Source organism: Hylobates moloch, unplaced genomic scaffold, assembly GCF_009828535.3.
Source record: "Hylobates moloch isolate HMO894 unplaced genomic scaffold, HMol_V3 SCAFFOLD_4, whole genome shotgun sequence".
Lineage (NCBI taxonomy): Eukaryota > Metazoa > Chordata > Mammalia > Primates > Hylobatidae > Hylobates > Hylobates moloch.
Window position 1 is genome coordinate 99,582,746 of NW_026652279.1, and position 25,816 is coordinate 99,608,561.

General features: G+C 42.4%; 2 protein-coding genes across 3 annotated transcripts in view; one reads left to right on the forward strand and one right to left on the reverse strand.

Annotated features, from left to right (window-relative positions):
• The window catches only part of MPHOSPH8 (M-phase phosphoprotein 8), a 68,895-nt gene extending 55,856 nt beyond the window's left edge, over positions 1 to 13,039 (forward strand). The window contains exons 9-15 of the mRNA XM_032150679.2: positions 774 to 914; positions 2,135 to 2,221; positions 5,494 to 5,648; positions 7,451 to 7,605; positions 9,450 to 9,577; positions 10,420 to 10,503; positions 11,041 to 13,039. Coding sequence (XP_032006570.1) covers positions 774 to 914; positions 2,135 to 2,221; positions 5,494 to 5,648; positions 7,451 to 7,605; positions 9,450 to 9,577; positions 10,420 to 10,503; positions 11,041 to 11,082 — 792 coding nt within the window. The 3' untranslated portion in view covers positions 11,083 to 13,039. The remainder of the gene's footprint in view (positions 1 to 773; positions 915 to 2,134; positions 2,222 to 5,493; positions 5,649 to 7,450; positions 7,606 to 9,449; positions 9,578 to 10,419; positions 10,504 to 11,040) is intronic.
• A 1,811-nt stretch (positions 13,040 to 14,850) lies between these two features.
• PSPC1 (paraspeckle component 1) overlaps positions 14,851 to 25,816 on the reverse strand; it is a 67,786-nt gene continuing 56,820 nt past the window's right edge. For both annotated transcript variants that reach the window (XM_032150689.2, XM_058437785.1), the window contains 2 exons: positions 16,832 to 16,931; positions 14,851 to 15,115 (listed from right to left, as the gene is read on the reverse strand). Coding sequence is in view for 1 of the 2 variants with exons in the window: in XM_058437785.1 (XP_058293768.1) it covers positions 16,908 to 16,931 (24 nt within the window). In the remaining variant the exon portion in view is untranslated. The remainder of the gene's footprint in view (positions 15,116 to 16,831; positions 16,932 to 25,816) is intronic.

Sequence of the window (25,816 nt, forward strand, 5' to 3'; positions counted from 1 at the left end):
CCTTTAGGATTTAATACACAAAACAAAAACAAAGAAGATACAAAAATGAGAGCTGGGCGTGGTGGCGTGCACCTGTAATCCCAGCTACTCGAGGCTGAGGCAAGAGGAGTGCTTGAGCCCAGGAGTTTGAGACCAGCCTGGGCTGACATAGCAACACCCTGTCTCAATAAAAAAGAAAGAAAGAAAAACAACACCAACAAAAAAAATTGAAGCATTCCTTGGAGATATTGTGGGTTTGGTTCCAGGCTGTTGGAATAAAGCGAGTCACACAAATTTGTTGGTTTCCTGATGCATATAAAATTTAGGTTTATACTATACTGTAGTCTAAATGTGAATAGCATTACATCTTTTAAAAAACCTATATATCTTAATTTACAACACTTTATTGCTAAAAAATGCTGACACAACAACACAAAATGAGCACATCCTTTGGGGTAATGATGTGAATAAACGTGCTTGTGGCAGGGTTGCCACAAACCTTCCTTTTGTAAAACACATGGTCCCTGTGAAGTACAGTAAAGCAAAGCTCAGTGAAACAAGGTAGGCCTATAGAGGAAAGTTGTAAAATTTTATGCAAACATTCATATGTGAAAAGATACTCTAACAACTAGTCATTTCTGATGGTTGGGATATTTTAGTGAAAATCATGAGTAGATGCCTAAATCAGTGCCCATTAGTGATTTCACATTGAAACATCTTGAGTGAGAAGACTTGGTTCTGAAATTGTTCTGACTAAAGATTAACACGTTTTTTATTTAACAAAACCAACACAGGATTCCAGTGGAATGACACTGGTGATGCTTGCCGCTGCGGGAGGGCAGGACGACCTCCTGCGACTCCTCATCACAAAAGGCGCAAAAGTGAACGGTCGGCAGAAGAACGGGACCACTGCCCTCATTCATGCTGCAGAGAAGGTTTGTGGCTTCTCATGCATCAGTTTCAGAGCTTTCATGGTATTCCTGCCGATGGACTGAGAGGGTCTCTTTGGTAGTGAAACATAGCAGTCACATGGTCACGTCGCCTGCCGTTCTTCTGCCGACCGTTCTTTTTTTAAGACGGAGTCTCGCTCTGTCACCCAGGCTGGAGTGCAGTGGCACGATCTCGGCTCACTGCAAGCGCCACCTCCCGGGTTCACTCCTGCCTCAGCCTCCTGAGTAGCTGGGACTACAGGCACCTGCCACCACACCCAGCTAATTTCTTTGTATTTTTAGTAGAGATGGGGTTTCACCATGTTAGCCAGGATGGTCTCGATCTCCTGACCTCGTGATCCGCCTGCCTTAGCCTCCCAAAGTGCTGGGATTACAGGCGTGAGCCACCGCGCCCGGCTGTCACACAGTCCCATAGCTTTTTAAAAATTTATTTTTAGAAATAAAGTCTCACTCTGTCACACAGGTTGGAGTGCAGTGGCACCATCATAACTCACTGTAGCTTCAAACTCCTGGACTCAAGCAATCCTCTCGCCTCAGCCTCCCAAGTAGCTGGGACTAAGTGTGTACCACCACACCTGGCTAATTTTAAAAATTTTTGTAGAGACATGGTCTCACTGCGTTGCCCAGCCTGGGCTTAAGTGATCCTCCTGCCTCGTTTAAAGTTCTGGGATTACAGGCATGAGCCACTGCACCCAGCTGGAGTAACTTTTTAATTTCATGTTTCAGTTGATCTATGACATGTAATGAATGGATTTATCATCAGTAGTACATTGTAATCACATTTCAAAATGTGATTTATCTTGTTGGAAGTAATTTATATTAAAATACTCTGATTAAAGTACTAATTAATTTTAATCTTAGATAATTTAAAATTTTTTCGAATGGTATTTGTATTCCTTTTGGTTAATAATTTAATTGAAATGTTTCCATATATTATCTTTTTAAAGGATTTATATGCAGAGGTTCTTAGGTTGGAGCTAGCGGTTCCATTCAGGTAGCAGTTGCTGGCAGCACAGTGAGTGGCCACGTTTGGGCCTCTGTGGGGCAGGGCTCACCCCCATGGCCCCACAGGAATGCTGCAGCCTGCAACCACTTGTGATAGAACCTGTTGGGTATTTTTCCTGATGACTAAAAATTTCAAAATATCTGAAAACTGTCTTTTAAATAATTTGGGAAATTAAATTTGCCTTTTTTTCTTTTCATAGAACTTTTTAACAACAGTGGCTATTCTTTTGGAAGCGGGAGCTTTTGTAAATGTCCAGCAAAGCAATGGTGAGACTGCACTGATGAAGGTAAATCCCTCCTGTGGGTCATCCCTTTCTTCAGTACGTTGGCAGGTGCTCTTGCTGGCATCTGCCACTGCCAGGCACTGTGCTGGGGACTGAGAACAGAGTGGGTACAAGACAGTCCTGGAGTCCAGCCGCTTGCAGGGGAGAAGGAGAAGCAGGCTGGCAGGGTAGCAGTGAGAGCTCAGTGTGGGCAGTGGTGTGATCGGAACAGGCACAAGGAGCCATGAGGTCACAGGGAAGGGCTCCGAGCTGGGCCCTGGGGACCCTGACAATCCTTAGGGTGGATGAGGCAGGTGCCACACTGTGTCCTAAATGGCAGTCGAGTCAGCCGGGAGGCAGCACCCCGGCCGCCGCTGGAGCAGCAGGGAGGCTGCCGGCCTCGAAGGTGCAGGCCTGGGGTGGGCGGAGCTCCTCGTGCTCTCTGTGTGTTCGTCATTTGACGTTGGTGAATTTGTCGCCTCAGGCTTGTTCCTGTGTTGTGGAACGTGGTTTGCACAGGTTTTGAGAGAAAGGTCAGCAGTTTGGCATTTGTCTTAGGGGGCCCTGCCAGGTCTGGTTGGTTCCTCTGCAGCAGTTGTGGGTTCCTGGCTCAGGATGCTGTTAGGATATAGCAGGTCCAGACACCCAGCCAGTGGTGGCCGGCGCAGCTCCCCGTGGGCACCTGTCCTCTTTCCTTCCTGGGATGCTTGGCTCCGTGTAAGCCATTGAGCCAAGCAGGGGCCTGCCCACAGCGCCCATTCCAGCCTCTGTCCCCAGTAAGCAAAAGAGCACAGCCAGGCCCTGGGTCTGCAGGGCACCTGGCATCAGGTCTCACTGTGAACCCTCTTCTGATGGCCTGGACCACCTGTCCCTTGTCCTCCTGCCGCACGAGGCCCATAAACAGTCTCCTTCTGTCGCCCGGGCTGGAGTGCAGTGGCACCATCACGACTCACTGATGCCTTGGCTTCCAGAGCTCAAGTGCCTCTCACCTCAGCCTCCCGAGTAGCTGAGACTACAGGTGCGAGCCACCACACCCAGCCATTTTTTTTCTTAATAGAGACAAGGTCTCACTGTGTTGCCCAGGCTTGTCTTGAATTCCTGGCCTCAAGCACTTTCCTTTTGGTTCACGGAAATGTTCATTTTGTTTGGGAGCCTGAGGTTTGTCTTTGTTTCCCTTCATTTGTTTTTGTGGTTGTCTTGTGTGGAGCAGAGGTGGCCTCTGCAAGCATCATCTTGGTGACAGATGACCAGGTGTACCCTGAACTGCAGCCACGCAGGTGCATCTAGAGCATGAGAGAGGTGGGTGGGCACAGAAGCCCCCTCATGCCAAGCCTTAGGGAGTTCGTCCTGAGGGCACTGGGGAGCCACAGCAAGGCTGAAGCTGAAGAAGGGTAGAATCGGATTAGAGGGTTTTCATCTGTGTATTTTAATGCCTCTTAGTACAGAAGGGGCATAGATTGAGAAGAAGATAGTTTGCAAACTTGTCGGGAGAGTCTCTAGATGATGTGAAGTCTGTACCTCGGGAGTGACAGGAGGGATGGAGTGGGTGAGGTGCCCACTTGGTAAGAGCTTGGTAACTGGAGGTGACGCCTGGGCATCCCATTTCCTAAGTTGAGGCACGGGTGGCACAGCTGGGGGAGTTGGGCGTTGGGTCGTGTAGATGTCACCTCTGCACATTTCACTGGGGCATCTAGGCTCAGGAGAGAGGTATGGGCTGGAGATTCAGGTTTGTTGCTGTCCAGCTCTGCAACAGTGACCATAGCCATAGGTTGAGAGTGGGGTCATCCATGGGGAATTGGAAAGGAGAAAAGGGCCATAGATGGAAAGAGGCTGCGTGGGGAGAAGCAGAGGAGGAGGAGGAAGTGGTCCGCGGGCTGACAGCACCTCCCCCACACAGCAGGCAGAAGGCAGGCGGGAGCGCCCCTCAGGGCTGTGTGCCTTGCTGAGGTACGTGCATTGAGTTGGGGAGTGGGGTGCAGAGGGGAGATGGCTCTGGAAGTGGGTTGGGGAGGGTGTGGCCTTTCTTCCCTGAGCGGACATGTAGCAGTTATTTCACTGGGTCTGAATTCAATAGACCGCCTTTATCTGCCAGGAGGTTTATTTAAGTATTTGTTCCTGAAAAGTTGTATTTTAATTGCTTTCAGAATTTAGCATGTTGAAGGTTTTTTGAGTTTTAGAATGAGAAGACGTAAACATAGTGATTTTCAAAAATTAAAAACCTTTTCATCTGAGGAGAAAGTGTATAACATTGGTCCTTACCAGAGTGGGCAGGTGCAGAGGGACTGCCCTCGCCTGTCACTGCAGGTTCTGTTGGTCCCAGAAGGGCCTCTCACCCTCCCCGTGGCTGCAGTGTGGGCCACTCACTCTGTCCCGAGCCTGTCCTGGACGGCGTCCCTAACCTCTGCACTGGACGCCCAGGGTAACAACCAGAAAGGTCTCAGGCATTAGCCAGGCGCCGCTGATGGCAGAGTTCCCCCTGCCAGAAGCGCTGGCTGATACCGTTGTCGGAGTAGGGTGGTGGCTCCTCCTACGGCTGCGGGAGTGCCACTGCTCCTGGAGGCTGCACTGCGAAGTGACGCTGCTGCCCCAGCATCTGCCTCACAGGGTAGGGAGGCACAGGCACCCTTATCCCCTTTTCACAAATGGAAACATGTGACTCAGAAGAATTAAGGGACTTATCTGAAGTCACATGGCTAATAAGTGACAGAGACAAGGAAACAGTCTGTCAACTGTGCTACAGCTCCATCGTAGATTTGCAGATTCAGATTCGTATCTGTGCTTGGGTTGTCTCCTTTAAAGCAGCAGCTGGGGACATTTCGAGGTTATTTTGTGGTCCTGAGAGGTGTTTTTGAGATTCCTGAGACAAAGCTGTCTACAGTGAAGGCCAGGCTTGAGTATCTCTGTGCCTCTGCTGAGGGGCTGGCTCACGGGGGACAGCGTGGCATGGACAGAGGGCAGCAGGGGACTGCTTAGCAAGGCCTGGTGTCTGTTCTGTCTTGGGACTGAAGCATCCTTTTTGACGTTGCCCATTTCCTGAAAACTCAGTGAAGATATTAACTGAACGTAGCACACAGATTTTTATGTTGGCCCCTGAGTCAAAGATACTCCCCACTTGCATTTAAGCAGTGCTGTGTGACTCCTAATGCTGTGGCCTCACGGGCCCCAAAAGTTCTCTATCCTTCTTCCCTGGCCTGTGCCCTCTCTTTATGGAAGCCCCAGGCATGTATGGAGAAGGGACCAGCACCCATGCCACAGTTTACAGCTAAGTAATTGTCACTCCTTTTTACCTTACATAGGCCTGTAAAAGAGGAAATTCAGACATCGTACGACTCGTAATTGAATGTGGAGCTGACTGCAATATTTTGTCAAAGCACCAGAATAGTGCCCTGCACTTTGCAAAGCAGTCTAACAACGTGCTTGTGTACGACTTGCTGAAGAACCATTTAGAGACGTAAGTGAGAAGCAACTGTGCCATGGATAAGTCCCATATCATACATCTGTTTATGTAGACACATTATAATTGGAGTGGCCTGTGTGTAACTGCTCAGAAAAACATCCAGCACAAGTCCTGATGGTTTTGTTTCCAGCAGATCACAGATTTAATAAATGGCATATGAATTATTTTTCTGCAAGTTATTTAACTCTTAGAAAATTTCAGACTTAACACTGGCCTATCTGGGAGTATTTTCCTTAAATATTAAGTATGCTCTTAATTTGGTTAGCAAAGGTTTTCTTAAAAATATTTAAACTTGGCCGGGCGCAGTGACTCTCGCTTGTAATCCTAGTACTTTGGGAGGCCAAGGCGGGTGGATCACTTAAGGTCAGGAGTTTGAGACCAGCCTGGCCAACATGGTGAAACCTCGTCTCTACTAAAAATACAAAAATTAGCCAGGCGTGGTGGTGGGCGCCTGTAATCCCAGCTACTCAGGAGGCTGAGGCAGGAGAATCGCTTGAACCCGGGAGGCGGAGGTTGCAGTGACCTGAGATTGCCCCATTGCACTCCAGCCTGGGTGACAGAGCAAGACTCTGTTTCCGCCCCCCGCCACCAAAAAAAGAAAGAAACTTTAAACATCTGTCTTTCTTTTTAATAGACTTTATTTTTTGCAACACTTTTAAGCACAGCCAAGTTGAGTGGAAGGTACAGATTTCCAAGCCTCCCCACTGCCATCCTCCCCGACTGTGGAGATCCCAGTCACCCACAGTGGGACATACAGCTGGGGAACCTACAGGGACATGGCATAATCCCCTGGAGCGCAGCACTGACATTAGGGCTCACTCCTAGTGTTACACATTCTGTGAATTTGGACAAATACATGACATCCATCCCTCATCACAGTGTCATACAGAATAGTTTCACCGCCTTAAAAAGCCTGTGTTCTCCACCTCTTCATCCCTCCCTCTTCCAGCCCCTGACAACCACCAGTAATTTAATTCCTTCACATTTTGCCCTTTCCAGAACAGGTGGAATCACACATTATTTGGTCTTTTCAGGTTGGCCTCTTTCATTTAGCAATAGGCATCTGAGATTCCTTCCGTGTCTTGATAGTGCATTTCTGTTTAGCACTGACTAATATTCTGTTGTTGGTTGTCAAGATTTACTAGTTTATTCAAGTTCATTCTTTTTCAAATAAATTCTAAATCATATTTTATTTTATTGCAGGTTCATACTTATAACACAATTTAGTATTTCTATCACTTAAGAACTCTTTTGGCAACACATATCAGAAACTCACATGTATCAGACAGTAGCGAACTCAAGGCGGTGTTTATGTAGCAGGTCTCGGGTGGGCCTGTGGGACCGCGCCTGTTGCACTCAGTGCTGCTGATGGCTGCAGTCCTGACTCGTCTGGTCACACGGGGTGTTTGCATAGATCCAGCAAGTAGTGACCCACTTTCCTGATTTGCCCAGTACTGAGGGGTTCCCCTTTCTGATTTTCCACTGATTCATTAGACAACTATGTATTAAGCATAGACTTTGTGCCAGGCACTGTTCTAAAGGCTGGGGAGATGGAAATGGCAGTGAGGGGGGGAAGAGACTTGCCCTTTTAGAACTTCAATTCCACTGAGATGGACAACGAGACAGATACATGGGTGTCAGGTGCCGGGTGGAAGTACAGTTGGAAAACGGAGGCAGGCAGAGCTGCAGGTCTTTGTTTGGAAGGTTGGCCTGGGAAGCCCTCACTGGTATTCGACAGGCTTGTGGTTCTTTTCTACATTAATGTTAACAACACGTACTATTTTTCTTTTTCTTAGACTTTCAAGAGTAGCAGAAGAGACGATAAAGGATTACTTTGAAGCTCGCCTTGCTCTGCTAGAACCAGTTTTTCCAATCGCATGTCATCGACTCTGTGAGGGTCCAGATTTTTCAACAGATTTCAATTACAAACCCCCACAGAACATACCAGAAGGTAAGCCGATGCCTCCCTTCACACTTGTCTATGTGAAGTGTGACACTATATTAACAGATTTTTAGACAGAATCCTTTCTTTGAACAGAACTTTTAAGGAAATTCCATTATGTGTAATAATTCTGCAGACTGGTTAACAGTAGAGCCACATCTGGTGGAAGAGACATCCAAGGGACACCCCCATCCCTGTTTTTACACCCATATAGAGCATGGAAGTTAAGTCTGAATAATCACACTAGTTCTCAACGAGTTTTATTAAAATTCAGCATCAAGATTGTAACCCTAGAATGTTTTTTCCCTGAATTTTGTTGTTTCTAATAGTCTTTGCCCTTTGAAAAAGAAAAAAATAGTCTTGCCCCATAGTAAAGCTGAGTGGAAAGAGATGGAGAAGCCACTTTCCTGTCTAGCCTCTGCTCGACAGACCCTCTCCAGGCAGGGCTGCGGCTGGTTCTCTCTACACGTGGCGCCAGGTAGACCTGGAGGCAGTGCCGTCTGCGGGGGGAGGAAGCCGGGCTCCGGCTTTTTTTGCTTAGAAACCCCTGTTCCCCATTTTGTAAATGATTTGTATTCATTCGTGGAAATGTGTTTAAGAACATATAGCCCTGCCCCTGAAAGAGCCATTTGTAATATCTTAGTGTTGAGAGAACTTACCGGGTTTTTGTTGTTGTTGTTTTGAGATGGAGTCTCCCTGTGTCACCCAGGCTGCAGTGCAAGGCATGATCTTGGCTCACTGCAACCTCTGCCTTCTGGGTTCAAGTGATTCTTCTGCCTCAGCCTCCTGAGTAGCTGGAACTACAGGCGCCCACTGCCGTGCCTGGCCAATTTTTGTATTTTTAGTAGAGATGGGGCCATGTTGGCCAGGCTGGACTCAAATTCCTGACTCAAGTGATCCGCCTGCCTCAGCCTCCCAAAGTGCTGGGATTACAGGCGTGAGCCACTGCGCCCGTTCAATAATTTAGTTTTGATTATTCAGGTGGACCATCTGCATTGCCAGGTATGAGCACCAGAGAATGATGCCCTGAGCTGGCCCTGGTGAACCTGAGCCCCCACTGACACCTACAACTGCTGGGCCTGCAGTTTTCTCAGCATGTGTACAATGTCTGCATCCACCAACTTTTTTTTTTTTTTTTTTTTTTTGAGAAGGACTCTCACACTGTTCCCAGGCTGGAGTGCAGTGGTGCAATCTCAGCTCACTTCAACCTCCGCCTCCCGGGTTCAAGCAATTCTCCTGCCTCAACCTCCCGAGTAGCTGGAATTACAGGTGCCCACCATGATACCCAGCCAAATTTTGTATTCTTAGTAGAGATGGGGGTTTCACCATACTGGCCAGGCTGATCTTGAACTCCTGGCCTCAAGTGATCTGCCTGCCTCTGCCTCCCAAAGTGCTGGGATTATAGACATGAGCCACCATGCCTGGCCAATTTTTGGTTATGTATTAATCAGAAAAATTGGAAGGGGCAAAAGGGTATGTGGAAGAAAATGGAAAACCACTCAGACCCACACCCAAAGATGCTCACCACAGGAATGTCCCTGGGACATGTGCACATTCAGCAGCAATGTTTAAATACCAGTTTAATAACTTCAGTGTAGAAAATCATACGTAAGTCTTTTCCAAGAACTGTCAGTAGAGATTACTTGGGCAAAAGGTAAAAAGAGTTCTGCGGTTGAAAAATGCCAGGTGACACAAGCTTTGAGAGGGCCAGCCTCCTCTGAGCCTCCAGGCAGAGTGGGTGATGGCTGTCTGACCAGGCCCAGCTCAGGGGCCCACTTCCATCTGGTGTTGAGTGTTCCTCTGGGGGCTGAAGGTTGCATTTGAAGTAATTCACACACATGTCCCATTTTCAGGCTCTGGCATCCTGCTGTTTATCTTCCATGCAAACTTTTTGGGTAAAGAAGTTATTGCTCGGCTCTGTGGACCATGTAGTGTACAAGCTGTAGTTCTGAATGATAAATTTCAGCTTCCTGTTTTTCTGGTAAGATACTCTGTATTTCACTACTCGAAAAGTACGTTCTTCTGATCAAAAGCACAGATGACTTAATTTTAAATTCCTGTGTCTTTATAAAATATAAGCATTCAGAAAATGATCCAGTAATAGTGGTTGGGAATGAGGCAATACCCGTAAAGTAAAATTCCTAAGTTTTGTCAGTAGGAATTTTTCCTGCTTATTTTTTGTCTTAAATTGTGCTCACCATACTGTCTTAGGGCCAGCATTGTTCTGAATATAAATTCTTAATGATCTCAAAGATTCTTTGTACATAATTACTTTGCCACTTTTAGAATTATTTCCTTGGACTGAATTAAGCAAAATTTGCTAGATATAGACATTTTAACACTTGTACTCTATATTGCTGGGTGGGTGCATTCTAATCCAATTTCCCAGATTGATTCTGTCATTTGTATGTTTTTAATAAATCAAGGGAAAAATAAATCACCTTTTTTTTTTTTTGAGACAGGGTCTCGCTCTGTTGTCCAGGCTGGAGTGCAGTGGTGCGGATCACAGCTCACTGGAGTCTTGACTTCCCAGGCACAAGCAATCCTCCCACCTCAGCCTCCTAACTACCTGGGACTACAGATGCATGCCACCACATCCGGCTAATTTTTGTATTTTTTGTAGCGACGGGGTTTCACCATGTTGGCCAGGCTGGTCTTAAACTTCTGGGCTCAAGCGATTGGCCGCTTTGGCCTCCTCCACAACATCTTGACTTATGAAATAAAAAATAAAACTTATTTATGATTCTTTTACATCATTGGTGTTTTAAGGGTTTCTGGTGTAAGTTTGAAAACACTGACTTTTTTTTTCTCTTTCCATTGTAGGACAGTCATTTTGTTTACTCATTCAGCCCTGTTGCAGGTCCCAATAAACTCTTCATAAGGTTGACAGAAGCACCCTCTGCCAAGGTGACAGTCCTTTCTTCACATTTTGTGTCACTACTCAAGTTGTTGCTCCAGATTATCAAAATTAGAAAAAAAATTCCAAGAATCCTGGTGTACCTGTCCTAGAGGCAGGCACTCCCTAGGGTAGTGATGCTAGGTGCACCCTCTCTCTGTCTACAGTGTGTTAGACATAGTAATGCAGCAGGAAAAGGACTAGGTTGCAGCTGAGAAAAACGCCTCTAGAGGATGGTGCCATCTGAATCACGATCTAGGCCTTGGTATGGAACTGCCAAATGTATGTCTTCAGGCCGGTCCCTATCCTCTCTTGTATGAAAGGAGGCTGGACAAAATAGTCTCTCTAATAAAACAGTAATATAAAATTATAAGCACTTGGAATTATTTCTTGAATTAAAATGGCAATGATCTAACAATGTAAATTGATAAGCAACTTGAAAATATTGCCAAATAATAGAAGCAAATCTTGGCCATGTGTGGTTCTTTTCTTGTAAGAAAGGGGAAATCTGGATCTGTACTGACACCTGCATTCTTTTCTTTCAACAGGTTAAGTTGCTAATAGGTGCATACAGAGTGCAGCTGCAGTGACCAAACAGAAGGGACTGGGCGGAGTTCTCTTCAGACTGATTCCTATACTCTTTGACAGCAGTTTGGAATTCTTCTAGCACACCTATGTAAAGTTTTGTCTGTAAACCTCTTGCAGTTAAGCCTGTCGTCTGTTGTAGTCTGTAAGATGCGACATAGCTGTGTCTGTGCCAGTATGCTGGAATCTCAGTGCAGTGTCCAGACTGCGTATTTCAGTTTTTCCACAATGTGGATAGTACATACGAAGATTATTTAAGAAAATTAAAGACTTCCTTTTTTCTGGAGATGGAGTTTCGCTCTTGCTGCCCAGGCTGGAGTGCAATGGCGCAGTCTTGGCTCACTGCAAGCTCTGCCTCTTGGGTTCAAGCGATTCTCCTGCCTCAGCCTCCTGAGTAGCTGGGATTACAGGCACCTGCCACCGCACCTGGCTAATTTTTTGTATTTTTAGTAGAGACGGGGTTTATCCATGTTGGTCAGGCTGGTCTCGAACTCCTGACCTCAGGTGATCCACCCGCCTTGGCCTCCCAAAGTGCTTGGATTACAGGCATGAGCCACTGCACCCAGCAAGAGTTATTTTCTTAACTTGAAATTTTCTGCTAGCCCTGGTGAACGTCTGTGCTCAAAAAAAAAAAAAAAAAAAAAAAAAAGGAAAAATTCAGCTCTAAAACATTTGCTTACAGCAAGGGAGCCATGTTATATTCAAGTTACCCAAGCACCAAATAAAGTGTGGGTTTGCTGCCCTTGAAAGGGTTGGGAGGCCTGATCTTTTTCTAGTAGACAGTTGCCACACATTCCCCAAGCACAAAAGGTGGAGATGGCAGTCACTTTGTAAATGTGCTGTAGTCACTTCTCTTTTCAAAGGGTTAACAAGAGAATCTAAGATGTAGTAAGAATGTAAACCAGACCACTATGAGACCTAAAAGAGAATATTAAATGTGAACTTTTAGCAGGGTGTGGTGGCTCACACCTATAATCCCAGCGCTTTGGAGGCTGAGGCTGGAGGATTGCTTAAGTCCAGGAGTTTGAGACCAGCCTGGGTAACACGGGGTGGAACATGCCTGTAGTCCCAGATACTTGGGAGGCTGAGGTGAAAGGATTGCTTGAGCCAGGGAGGTCAAGGCTGCAGTGAGCCCTGAAAGGCTAGTGCACTCCAGCCTGGGTGACAGAATGAGACCTTGTCTCAAAAAAAAAAAAAAAAAAGTTTCTTGGCATCTATACGGTTTTTTTGAAAAGCCAGACCTTGTGCTCTTGTTTTGAACACCGACTGGGAAGATGGGGCTTAGGTAACAGCCAAGCCTGGCTGTCAGCTGTGTGGGAGCGACCACCCTGTCTGGGAAGAGTTCCTGCTTCTGTATGGCAAAGCATAAATCAAGCTCAGCCTGGACTATGGAGAAGCTGAAAATTGTTTTGTTCCTCATTAGTTTATAATTGTATGAAATACGATTTTAATGAAAACTTTTCAGAATTCACGTTTGTGTAGATATTTCAGAGAACCATTTTTACTTTACATCCTAAAACTGCCTTTTCCTATGGTTTTGTCAATAAAACACTATGATGTTGGTCTGTTTCCTTTTATATCTCAAGTCTCAAAACTTTAAAAGATAGTAGATACTTGTGGTTTTCTAGCTAAATGAGGGCCAAGATTGGACTTCTTCAACTAAATTGAATCATGTAGTATATCTGATTTCATAGCTTTCTGGGGGAAAAGGGAGATTTGAGTTAGCAGCAGTGCAGGTCAGGAGCAGTAAAGAAGACAGTAGGAGTGAGTCCAACTACAGATGTGAATGAACAGCCTGAGAGGAACACGTGAGAAGGTGACCTGCTGTTTATCAGGAAGGCAGGGCTGTCTAAGATATACAAACCAAATAGGAATCGTCAAACAGTTCAAATTATCGGGGGAAAAAAGCCTGAGCAATGATCCCTCTGGAAAACAAAGCAGTTCTCAGGCAGCACCTTACTAAAAGGTTTATTACAACGTTTAGGACTACAGGTCAAGGCCCAGGGCAACCTTGTGTAGTGCAGTTAAAGTGTATGCAGCACAGCTTATGTGACTGAGGACATAGGCCTAGTCATGTCCGGATCTCCTAGTCTTTTCCCCGGAAAGCTATGAAGAAGTCAGATACGGTACTAGTACATGATTCAGTTCATGGCCTAGGACATAGGTGATCTCAGGACTAAGATCACCACAGATGGGATGCATGGCTGTGGCCAGACTCGCATCATGTCCTCTGCCATTATTCCTTTCCACTGTCTACTTGGGTAAGGACAACATAACTTGGCTATTCAATTAACTTAACTAGCAGCAGCACTCAGATCTAGTTTGCTGTAATGGCTGTAGTAGAAAGTACATTACACGTTCTTTTGTCTGTTCTGCCAAAACAGGGATTCTGATAATGTTGAATAACTACAGTTAGTTAGATATGAGGAGTTTGGTTTCAGTCCAGAAATAGAAAAACTATTCCATTTTTACACACTATCCTCGCAAGTCAATCCTGTATTCTTAAATGTGGAGAATCTTATTCAGTAGAATGATCAGGAGAGTCTATTTGAAGCTCAGGTGCTACTTCTGAGTTCCGCTTGTACTGCATTGTATGCATTATACTGGGTAGCTTTGAAAGTGAAGCATCCTCCCAAACGAAGCCGACTGTTAATGAGGACATACTAGTGCTGGCCAGGCTTATAAGGCACTCAGCATGTGAACCAGGGGCCCGATGAAGCACACACCATGAAAGGCTGGATTGGATGCCCAGAATGAAAACAGCGGAGCTCAAGGAGGATGATGAGCAAAACAAGGAAAAGCAGGAGACATGCAACAGACTATGAAAAACCTGGGTCACGAAATGACAAAGGCTAAAGAAGTTCGAAATGTTTAATATTTCATGCAGTTAACATGTTTCAAAGCTTTAAGTCTGAAGTTTTAGACTTGTCCCAAATCCTTGCTAAGTCAAGACCACTATGGAATCCACACTGCTTTCTATAGACTTCCACTGACTTGCAGCTTAATGGTCCTTACACAGCAAAGCTGGGATTTCTAGACGTCTCCTTCCAGGTTCGGAAAAGCCTCACTAGGAAAGTGGCAAGACTGTGAAGATGGCCGGGCGCGGTGGCTCACACTTGTAATCCCAGCACTTTGGGAGGCCGAGGTGGGCGGATCACGAGGTCAGGAGATCGAGACCACAGTGAAACTCCGTCTCTACTAAAAAACACAAAAAATTAGCCGGGTGTGGTGGCGGGCGCCTGTAGTCCCAGTTACGCGGAGAGGCTGAAGCAGGAGAATGGCGTGAACCCGGGAGGCGGAGCTTGCAGTGAGCCGAGATTGCGCCATTGCACTCCAGCCTGGGCGACAGAGCAAGACTCCCTCTCAAAAAAAAAAAAAAAAAAGACTGTGAAGACAATGAAGGTTCACAATTCAGTCAATGGAAACAAGATCAAGGACTCATCTGTCCGCCTGGCACCAGTTTTGAAGGTGAGGCCACCACGCATCCCCGCAGCACACACTCCTCCTTCCTGTGCCGACTTCCGCTATTTGCTTGCCTGAGCCAGTTCATGCTTCAGTAAAAACGATTTTTCTCCCAACAATGCCAGTTTTCTTATTCCCAATTTTGAGAGTTGACCCAAAATTGTGGGCTATGAGGGATGGTTTTTAAAACTCCTCTAATGGTTCCCAGGCACAGAGCGTTGGAAAGGAGGAATTTGTTGGCTTTTCTAAATTTGTGCATTGTTGCCATACTACTTCCCAACATGAACCAGCAAGACCACCACACCAAGGAGTAGGTAACATCTTGATTTAATTTACAAATAAAAAGCCAAAACCCTCGATACAAAGGAAAACAGCAGTTTACCCTTATTCTGGAGATCATTTTTAACCACAGAAAATGTGCCCCTGTAGCATGTTTTTAAATGGAAAGTGCTGTGATTGCCCAGACATCCATAAACTGCTTGTATGGAGTAAGGAATTCATAAATGAAGTAAGATTTGTTTTCTGTCTTGTTTCTCCCAGATCACGAAAAGGATATTTCCCACAAGATGTTTTGACCTGGAAAAGAGACAGAGTCTTCACTAGTAAACAGGATCTAATCTCCACAGTATATTTTTCTAAAGAAACAAGAGCTTTCAGTCCTAAAGTAATTTGCTAGACCAGAATCACTGACCAGCAGACCTAAATTCAAGGTTCAATATTAAGATTGTTGGAGGAAACTGTCATGGAAATGGCAATTTCTTAACTCTTTATAATAAAAGCAGATTCAATGTCACAAGAATTAAATATTTGGCATTTTAATAATTTTGCTTTCTTTACATGTTTCTGGAGTGAACCTCGGTTTCTTTTCACTGACTGTTAGAAAGTAAAATCTATAAAAGGAGTTACTTTAACTGAAGTAACAGTATTCACATATTTTAACCAAAATTTAAAAATCCTAAAGTTCCAATGACAAATCTACCTGATAAGCTTATAGAATCTCTCTCCCCTTCTCTGAAGGCCACAGAATGCCACAGGCTTGTTCTATGCCACAGATAGCTTATGTACACAATTTTTTTTCCTTTCCCATATATGAGATTCGTTCTTTGGATTTTCAGATACCTACCTAATACAGCAATTTGAAAGTTTAATTTCAATAAAATCTCCACAGACTATAAAATTATTCTCTAGTTTCCATCCTCAAAATTTCTATTGCATAGGCTGAGGGTGTGGCTTGATAATGTGCATTCTGAAGCTCCCAGATGATGATGCTGCTGGTCTCGGGCCCAGGCTTGAGAACCAAAGCCTGAGATTAACTTTCTAGAGCTGGGTATAGTATGCAAAACAGCTGCCACATTTTGTGCTGCATGAGGTGTCAGATACTTTGAAAAGGTAAAATTTCTCAAAACTACAGAATACATCAGTGCATCTCAAACCAAGTGCACACAAATCCTAGAAAAGAAACGTCTTCATTAGTACACAAGACCTAATCTTCACAGTTAAAACGGACTTTTCAACTTGCAGGACTCTGTCCTGTGTGGGAGACACTTCATTTCCAAGAAGCTCTCAGGCAACACAGTCACTCCTAGTCCCCAGAACAACTTGTAGCAGCAAGAGTAAGACACAATAATGTTTAGTATCACCAGACAGGAGCTAGAAAAGACATACACTTAATACTTTCTGGATCTATTAGAATGACAATGTACCCATGGGAATTTTGTCATAAAGACTGCATTAATGTTTCAATAATATTTTATGAGTGACATAACAAAAGAACCGAAAGATTGTGACCCCTTTCCGAAAAAGTAGAAAGCAGAGGAGGAGGAATAGATCCATTTTTAAGATTACATATTTTCCAAAGGAACACAAGTTTAAAATTCTAGGTTTGGAGGTCATTAAAAATCAATAGGAAATTTTTTTACAAAGACCTTTTTTTCTCTCTCCTCACTCCAAGACCTCTATGTCATTTCCCCTCTTAGTCCAGTTTTACCTGAAGACAAATCAATATACGCATTACACCAGTGAGGAAAGAGGAGGACAAGGCGAAGCTGAGAGTCCCCTCTAGCCTTGCTAAGATGTGATGCCAGGGTTTCCTATGAAGACAGGCCGAGCTATAGAGGCTTCAGCTTCAGCTATAAACTATTCATAAATATTCTACTGACTCAAAACACTGGGACCATTACCTATGTTCATTACAGTCCACAGGATCAGAATCGGGAAGAACTGACTAGAAAAAACTAGGAAGAAATGAATACTCAAGAACTGTTAGAAAATAATGAGCAGATATGGACCGACCTGAAAGGAAGTATGACTCCAGTACTTCTGGTCTTAACTCTTCTGAATTACACTGCAAGCTGAACTTCAGGTAACTTCAGCCACGTTTTCTTTTATCACCCTAGAAATACAATGAAATCAGATTTAGCCTTTTTAAAAACTGATTTCAATAAACAATGAGAAAAATCAGAGTTAACTCATTTCGTAAAGTTCATTAACAGTAATTGAGGGTTCGATGCCATGTAGTGCTGCGTGCTCTGATTATTTCCATTCAGTAAGGATTTTCTTTTTAATTCAAAATACTCTCCATTTCCTCAAAGAACATCAACTGACTTAAAATTCAGCTTCATTTTATCTTATAAACAGTATTAAGTCCTAAATACCAAATAATTTTCAGATCTGCTAATAATTTATTAAGAATTGACTAAGTCCTCCTTATTTCCACAGGCCCTCTTGTACAGATTGTTGATACCTCAGCACAACACAGCTTGAAACCTTGTATTGCAAAATCCCACAAAGGATCCTCACTCCCACTGTGTCTGCAAAACCGTATTCCACTTGTACCAAGGCAGGGAATACCAATGTGTGTGTCATGCTCCATCAGAAAAAGACTCTTACCCTAGTAAGACCTTGACCAACGTTCTTCAAAGAACACGTACCCAAAACATTTCAACAGAGGACAGGTTTATGTGTACAGTTATATATGTTTTATAATATGCCTGAAATATTCATACAGTCAGACACAATTGCATTTTGGGACACATAACCATACAGCTGTGTGCTCAATTTTCAACTGTGGGGGGTCCATGATCCAAAAATATTGGAAATCATTACCCTAGATCAGTGTTGTTAAAACCCATTTGGGTCCCAATTTGCCTGAGAATTGGATGAAGCCTGAAACTGTCCCCCCAAAAAGTGTATGTGAAATATGTATGCAGAAACTGTAGACAAGATTGTGCCTGCAAGTAAAGGGGATCCACAGACACCGTAATGCACCCCAGTAACCCAAGAGGACCCATGGGGTCCCTGTAATCAAATCTTTGGAGTTTTTGTTTTTGTTTTGAGAGAGGGTCTTGCTTTGTCACCCAGGCTAGAGTGCAGTGGCGTGAACATGGCTCACTGCAGCCTCATCTTCCCAGGCTCAAGCAATCCTCCTGCCTCAGCCTCCCAGGTAGCTGAGACTACGGGTGCGCACCACCACACCCAGCTAGTTGTTGTATTTTTTGTAGAGATGTGATTTTGCCATGTTGTCCAGGCTCGTATGGAACTCCTGAGCGCAGGCAATCCTCCTGCCTTGGCTTCCCAAAGTGCTAGGAATACAGGTGTGAGCCAACATGCCTAGCCTGTAAGTATTTTTTAAAACAAGGCATGGCATAAATGAACAAAAAATTATTTTTTATATATTTCCACCAGCAACTGGCATTCTATCTACTCTTGTATGCAAGCTCTGAATTTATAGACTCTGTATCCTTATATTCACCATGGATTGAAAATGCAGTTAGAAGCCAGGCGCGGTGGCTCACGCCTGTAATCCCAGCACTTTGGGAGGCTGAGGTGGGCAGATCACTTTAGTCCAGGAGTTTGAGAAGAGCCTAGACAACATGGCAAAGTCCCGTCTCTACAAAAAAATACAAACATTAGCCGCACAGGGTGGTACATGCCTGTAGTCCCGACTAACTGGCAGGCTGAAGCAGGAGGATCGTTTGAGCCCACGATGTGGAGGTTGAAGTGAGCTGAGATCACACCACTGTGCTCCAGCCTGGGCTACAGAGCAAGACCCTTTCTCAAAAAAAAAGAAAGAAAAGAAAATGTAGTTAGGCCCCCAGTGGTTGTGTCTATACTGAACATGTACAGACTTTTTTCCTTGTCATTATTCCCTAAACAATATAGCTCCATAGCATTTACACTGTATGAGGTATTATAAGCAACATATAATTTAAAGTATACAGGAGGATATACATGGGATATGTGAAATACTACAGTATTTTATATCAGGAACTTCAGGATCTGCAGATTTTGATATTCATGGGGGCAGAAGCAACCTCCCAGGAAATGGAGGAACAACTGTTTATGCCTTTGGTACAGTAAAGGCTGACAATAAAAATAAACAGAACCATAAACCAAACTGGACAACAGCGTCACTTAATCCTTCTCAAAACATCAGGCTTACTAAAAACTTTAAGCATTCTCAGCTTCTCAAACATGTGAATACCCAGTTTATAAACCATTACTAAAACCTAGAAGAGGAATTTCCAGAATTTAGCCAAGTTTTAGTTGTCAATATTTAATTTCAATTTTTAAATTTTTATTTATGTATTGAGATGGAGTCTCTGTCACCCAGGCTACAGTACAGTGGGGTGTTCTCAGCTCACTGCAACCTTCACCTCCCGGGTTCAAATGATCCTCCTGCCTCAGCCGCCCAAGTAGCTGGGACTACAGGCACACGGTACCACGCCCAGCTAATTTTTGTACTTTTAGTAGAGATAGGGCACCATGTTGGCCAGGCTGCTCTCGAACTCCTGACCCCAAGTGATCCACCAGCCTCAGCCTCCCAAAGTGCTGGGATTATAGGCGTGAGCCACCACGCCCGGCCCAAAGGCACCACGCTCGGCCCAATATTTAATTTTTAAAAGGGTCATTTTTTTCTCATTACTTCTATTCAATATTTGAAAAATTACTAGAGTTCTGTTTAAACTGGTCTTACAAAAAAAGTGACAAGGCTGATTGTACATTGCATTGCAATCAACCCTAATAAAACCATCACAATGAGCTACTACACATCTATTCAATGATACTCATAATATGGATTTCAAAATATGTGAAGTCCTAGAAAGCTAAGACAAAGACAGCACTTAATATTTCCTCATTCTGAAGAACAGCATATCCATCAAAGTGATACTGCCTAATATGAAAAAAAAAACAACCAATAATCAAATTAAAAGAAAGGTCTCCCTTAAGTGAAATCCTAAAAGTATAACTGTAACAACTATATGACACCATCTTGAACACAGGTGGTCTGTCTTTAATTTCAGAATAAAATTGGGTCACTAAGAACTGCACACACATTAACGGGGGATTTTATCCTCATGCCAAAACATTTAAACAAGAGCAAGTGAAAAAGGCCCCTCTAATCACCCCCTGAGATTGAATAGAGACATTTTTCATATAGTCAGAAATGTAAACAGTCAATATCACACATACTTTTCTATGACTTAAAGAATAAAACATTAAAATACAAGGCCGGCACGGTGGCTCATGCCTGTAATCCCAGCACTTTGGGAGGCCGACACAGGACTGCTTGAGGCCAGGAGTTTGAGACCAGCGTGGGCAACATAGCAAGATGACTCTACTAAAAATGTAAAAATTAGCTGAGTGCGGTGGCACACACAGGTCGTCCTGGCTACTTGGGAGGCTGAGATGGGAGAATCACTTGAGCCCAGGAGCTCAAGGCTGCAGTGAGTTATGATCATGCCACTGCACTCCAACCTGGGTGACAGAGTGACACTCTATCTCTAAAAAAGAATAAAATAGAATGTAAAGATATTTTTAAATACAGAAGCCCCATTCTTTTGAGAATGGTAAACTATGTGATAATGGATGTAACATTCTCCCGGCCTTTGAGTAAAAGAAGATACTCTTTTCCCTGAAGACACAAGGTATACTATTATTCATGTATTACATGTTATATATTATGTAATATATAAATTATGTATAATAAAAGTAAGTCCTAAGGAATGAAATGTATAAAATACAGATAATATATGATTGGAGCATGGAGGCTGAGCTGTTCAAATTACAACATATGAATTGTAAAACTTGAAGAAACAGGATTTTAACAATGGCATATGTTGAAAGATGCTTAAAAGGCAAGGATTTCCTGTGAGGCAGACACCTGTTGTGCTGAGCCACAGGGACCAGCATTCTTTTAACCAGCATGTTCACTGTTCAACAGCAGGGTTTCCTTTCGGAGAAAGGTATGCTCTGAAGTCTGCGGATTTTGGAGGGGTAGGGATTTCCATGTTATCTAACATAACCACCAGAGAAATCTTATACCAAGGAGTGTTTACAACTGAATATGATCCTTTGCCTTCATGACAAAGGCACAGACCACAACACTGGCTGCTACAGCAATAAAGAAACTAAATGCTATTACGAGCAATTCATAGCTGTCAAAATATACAGGATTACCTTTCACCAAAGCTGCTCTATTCTAGTGTTAACTGTAAGATTCTCTTTAAGCAACAAAGAATGTATTTTCAACAGACAGTATAAAGAAATAGTGAAGACAGTGAATGATATAGCAAAAGAATAAGGCAAAAAATTCAAAAGCGAACATTTTCCAAGAAAACTTGAGAAAATGCCTATGAAAGCAACAAACATGAAAGAACTTGACAACAGATCCACAAGGTCATACTACTTTTTGATGTAATGTAACCTCAATAGATGAACACATTATTTAATATTAAAATATAATTTCAGTTAATTGGACAACTAGATGATGTTTTAATAAAAAAAGTTGTATCTTTCAGCTGATATTTTGTAAGAAGCAAAAATCTGTAATGTGAACACTCAATTCTGGATTCCCAATATCATCTGGCTTTTCAGAATTCTAATAAAGCTATCTATGTTTAAACTCATTTTTACATTCACAGATTATACATAGGTCAATGAGTTTTAACATCAAATGGCAATGAAACCACAAAAGCTAGTTAAATAGCAATATGGGTGTACGGTGATCAAAGAAAAAGCAGTACTTTACAAAGCAGGTGGCTGAACGGCAAAAAAAAACAATACACGCACACAAAAAAAACAGTATACAAAGGGTACTCAACATCAGAAGTTATCGGAAAATGTTCACAATGTCAGGCTCACTAAAAAAAGTTATGAGGAAAAGCAAATTAAAACCACAATGAGATATATTCACTAAAATGGCTAAAATTAACATGACTGACAGTATGGAGTGTTGTCAAGGATGCAGAGGAACGGAAATCTTATACATTGTTCATGGGAAAAGAAAACAGGACAGGCACTTGAGAAAATTACTTGGCAGTTTCTAAGAAACATATTAATAGAACCTGCCCTAGACTGACAGTATGGCCCACAGGTGTAATCCCAGCACTCTAGGAGGCCGAGGTGGGAGAATCACTTGAGCCCAGGAGTTCAAGACCAACCTGGGTAACATAGCGAGAGACCTTGTCTCTCACTTAAAAAAAAAAAAAAAAAATTAGCCAGATGCAGTGGCACATGCCTGTATTCCCAGCTACTCGGGAGGCTGAGACTGGAGGATGGTTTACACCCAGAAGCTCACGGCTGCAGTGAGCTATGATCGCACTACTGTACTCCAGCCTGGGTGACAGGGTGAGATCCTGTCTCAAAAGAAAAAAAGAAAAAGAAAGAAAGAAAGAAACTGCCCTATACTCTAAGAGTTTCTAAGAAACATAAGCTACTCTATACTTAGCAATACTGATCCTAGGAATTTTCCCCAAGAGGAATGAATGCATAATGACTTGTACAAGAGTGTTCATAGTAGCTTTATTCACAATAGCCCCAAAAATAAAAACTGCCCCAAGAGCATATCAACAGAAAACTAGACAGACAAAATGTGACATATTCATTTAATGATATGTCATTGAGCAGAATGAGAACCAAGTACTGATAGATGCAGCAACACAGATGATTTCAAAAACATTATGTGAAGTGGAAGAAGCCGGAGAGAAAAAAGAGTACATATTGTACCATTACATTTCTATGAAATTCAAAAACAGATTTATCAATGGTGATCAATACACAACAGTGACGTCCTCTAACGTAGGATGGACTGACTACAAAGGAGCTCATAAGACCTTAAGTTTATGAAAACAGTCAAACTGAACAAAATCCAAAAAGTCTGAATAACTGACAGGCTAACCCTAAATTTTAAAAAGCAAAATTTTACATTTTCTTAAAGAAGAGAAAATTATTTGTAAGTTCATGGAGCAATTCAACGTTGAGAAATAAATACCTAAAATAAGGCCATGTTCAAACATAGGAATCATTTATAAATATTAAAAATAACACTGAAGTTTAGATAAATATTAAACATTCCAGTTAGAATGTTAACTTTTTCAGGAAAAAAAATATATATGTATATATGCCATCTTTTCCTCTTAAGATTATATGGTAACGTTTCCTGTAAGTTATCAAAGAAATGTGAAGTTCAGCAAAGACTCATAGTTGAATAAAGTAAATATGATGATTTTATCAAACATAATTAATGACCTCAAAGGAAAAATTAACTCCATTTCAAGTGCCCAGACCTGAAAAATACCAAATTCTAGAGAAAAGGTTGAAATGGATCTTAGAATATCTGTCTGCTTTACTTGCAAGGCAACTGTAGTGAGGCAAGCACTCGTTAGGAAGTGAGACATGTCACTGAAAATTTTCAACCTTAATTTTGTCCCCAAATCCCTACAAAGGCATCTCAAAAACAAAATCCAGAATTTTCTTCTTGTGATCACATGAATTTCTCAAGCATAATAGAAAAAACAAAACAAAAACAATCAAGAAAAAAACTACCATTGATCACTGCATAATCAAGGTAAGTTTTTTAAACCATGATGGACTATAGTAACAATAAATTGCATTTTTTAGTTCAAGAAATTATTATGAACTTACCTGAACAGCCTCCACTATTTTCTTTAAAAGTTCAATATTTCAAGTAAATTACTGCCACAGCCAAGAATCCCACTGTTACTTATTTAATGTATCAATCATGTTCATATATCATGAAAAGCCGCTGGAAACAAATTGTCAAATAATATTCAATAGTTTATTTTACACCACATACGTAAAACCATTTTAAAAATAGCACCTTACTGTTACTTATTTTGAAGATAACATGTGAATCAAATTAGGAAAAATATTTCTTGCAGAATCCATTACATATTCCTGTGCATTAAATAATACCAAAATGTTGTACTGGGGGGTAATTACTCAAATATCACTGCAGTGCTATGTGCTGATCATCTGCTTAAATGCAGGGGGAAAACAGGTGTTAATCCGATGAGGTCTGATGACCAACCTCAGTCAGGATCCTTTCTTCTGCTGCCCCAGCTGGCATGAACTCCTCACTGGGGAACACTACACTTCTGAATTAGAAGTGTATCCAATAACTGTATTTACATGAAAATACATTAGGATCATTACATGTTTTAATGGTTTGCTTTAACATAGAATGACGACACATCTTCTAGAAAGAAGACTAAAATCTAAAAACAGAAGGCAAGTTTAAAAAATATCTGTCACATTTTCTAAGTGTACAAAACTTCATTTATTGGTTGCCACAAAGTTTGAGAAATTTAGACTATACAGACCAGGTTAATAGGTAACAGAAAAACAAAGTATAAGAAAAGCCATAACATGTAGTTGTAAATCTACCATCTCAAACTTTTCCTGCCTCCACATCATTTGTAAATGCAAGAGCTTCCCATCAGCAAAGCTGCATGGCACTGCGCCTCATCAGAGCCCAGCCCAACCCTTGGCCCTTGGTAAGGCATTAATAGCATATCCATAAGTGCCATGTGAACCTCAGAATTCCCTGCAGTCCCTTTGTTAGAACACATACTATTTCCCATTTTCAGTCATAATCAGGGTTCATTAAAAGCACTCTCAATAATTTTGCAGTGATTATTTCAGGAAAAACTATGTGGTATAAAGAAATCCTATTTTGATTCTGCTAATAACTTGTTTATCTTAGACAAATGGCCTGTTCACTAAGCCAATAAAAGCACAGGAAGCACCTCTAGGAGGGTATTCACACCTTAAGGAGGTCTCCCTTAACATCTCAGAAGGCCTGAAGGTTGTTTATTAGATAAGAATAATTCAATCTAACAGAAAGAGCACTGAAATTTAACTCCAGATGTTCACATGCTAATGCACAATCGCCACTAGTGTAGCAGCAAGAGTAGAGCAAGCAGGCAATACGCAGATTCTCCAATCAAGAGGAGACTGGAATAAGAGGGTGAAATAAATATGGAATTTTGCCCATTCTAGTTTCCTTTTGTGATCATCTATTTATATACCCAAATCCCTAACAAAAAAAACTTACAATGACCTCAAGGTTAAAAATCAGACTTGAGTCTCTCATTTCCCAAAGTTTCCTTTCCTACAGCTGTGGGTTCCATAGACAACTTCCCTTTACATGGCTTTGGAGGCACTGTATCCAGAGCTTTTGTCATTAATATACATAGACATGCTTTCTTTTTGGCCATTACCGCTATACACATCTTATTCTCTCTCCTCTTACATATTTATCTGCCAATAGTGATCTTTGCAGACCAAGCCACCATCACCTCTCTCAACTCTCCTGACTGATCTAAGTGCTTTGATTCTGCTCTCCTACACTCAATTCTCTATTAAGTAGCTAATGTAATTCCTTTCTAAAAAATAAGCTACATCATATCATGACCTGGGCAAAGTCTCTCCGCTGAATTCCCATTTTATTCAGGGAAAAAAAATTCCCAACTACTGACCACGGCATTGCTCCACATCTTGCATTCTCAACAGAGCAATCTCTCTCCCAAGGGGGAGAAAATTACTTGGGGGAGGGAGAGGACAAAAATCGTACTCTTTTTATGTATGCAGCACAGATTTGACAGATAGACTTAGAACCATCCACAGTTATCCAGGTTGTCAACATTTCAGTGGCAGAAGGTCAATTAGGAAAAAAAATGTCTAAAAGGCCTTCTGTGGAGGAAGTGATCACAAAAAAAAATTGAGAAATGTGGATGTATTAAGAATATATACAAATACATCTATGAATACAGAAACTTCTGGAAGGATATGGCAGAAATTAGTAACAGTGGCTGCCCCTGGATAGAGAAGTTGGATGGCTGTTAGATGATACTGAGAAATTTACTATCACTTTGCATCACTTTGTATCTTGATTTCTGTATACCAGGTGCACGTTATTAAAAAAATTCAAAAATATAGTTTATGTATAAATAGTATTTGAAGGCTGTTGATTTT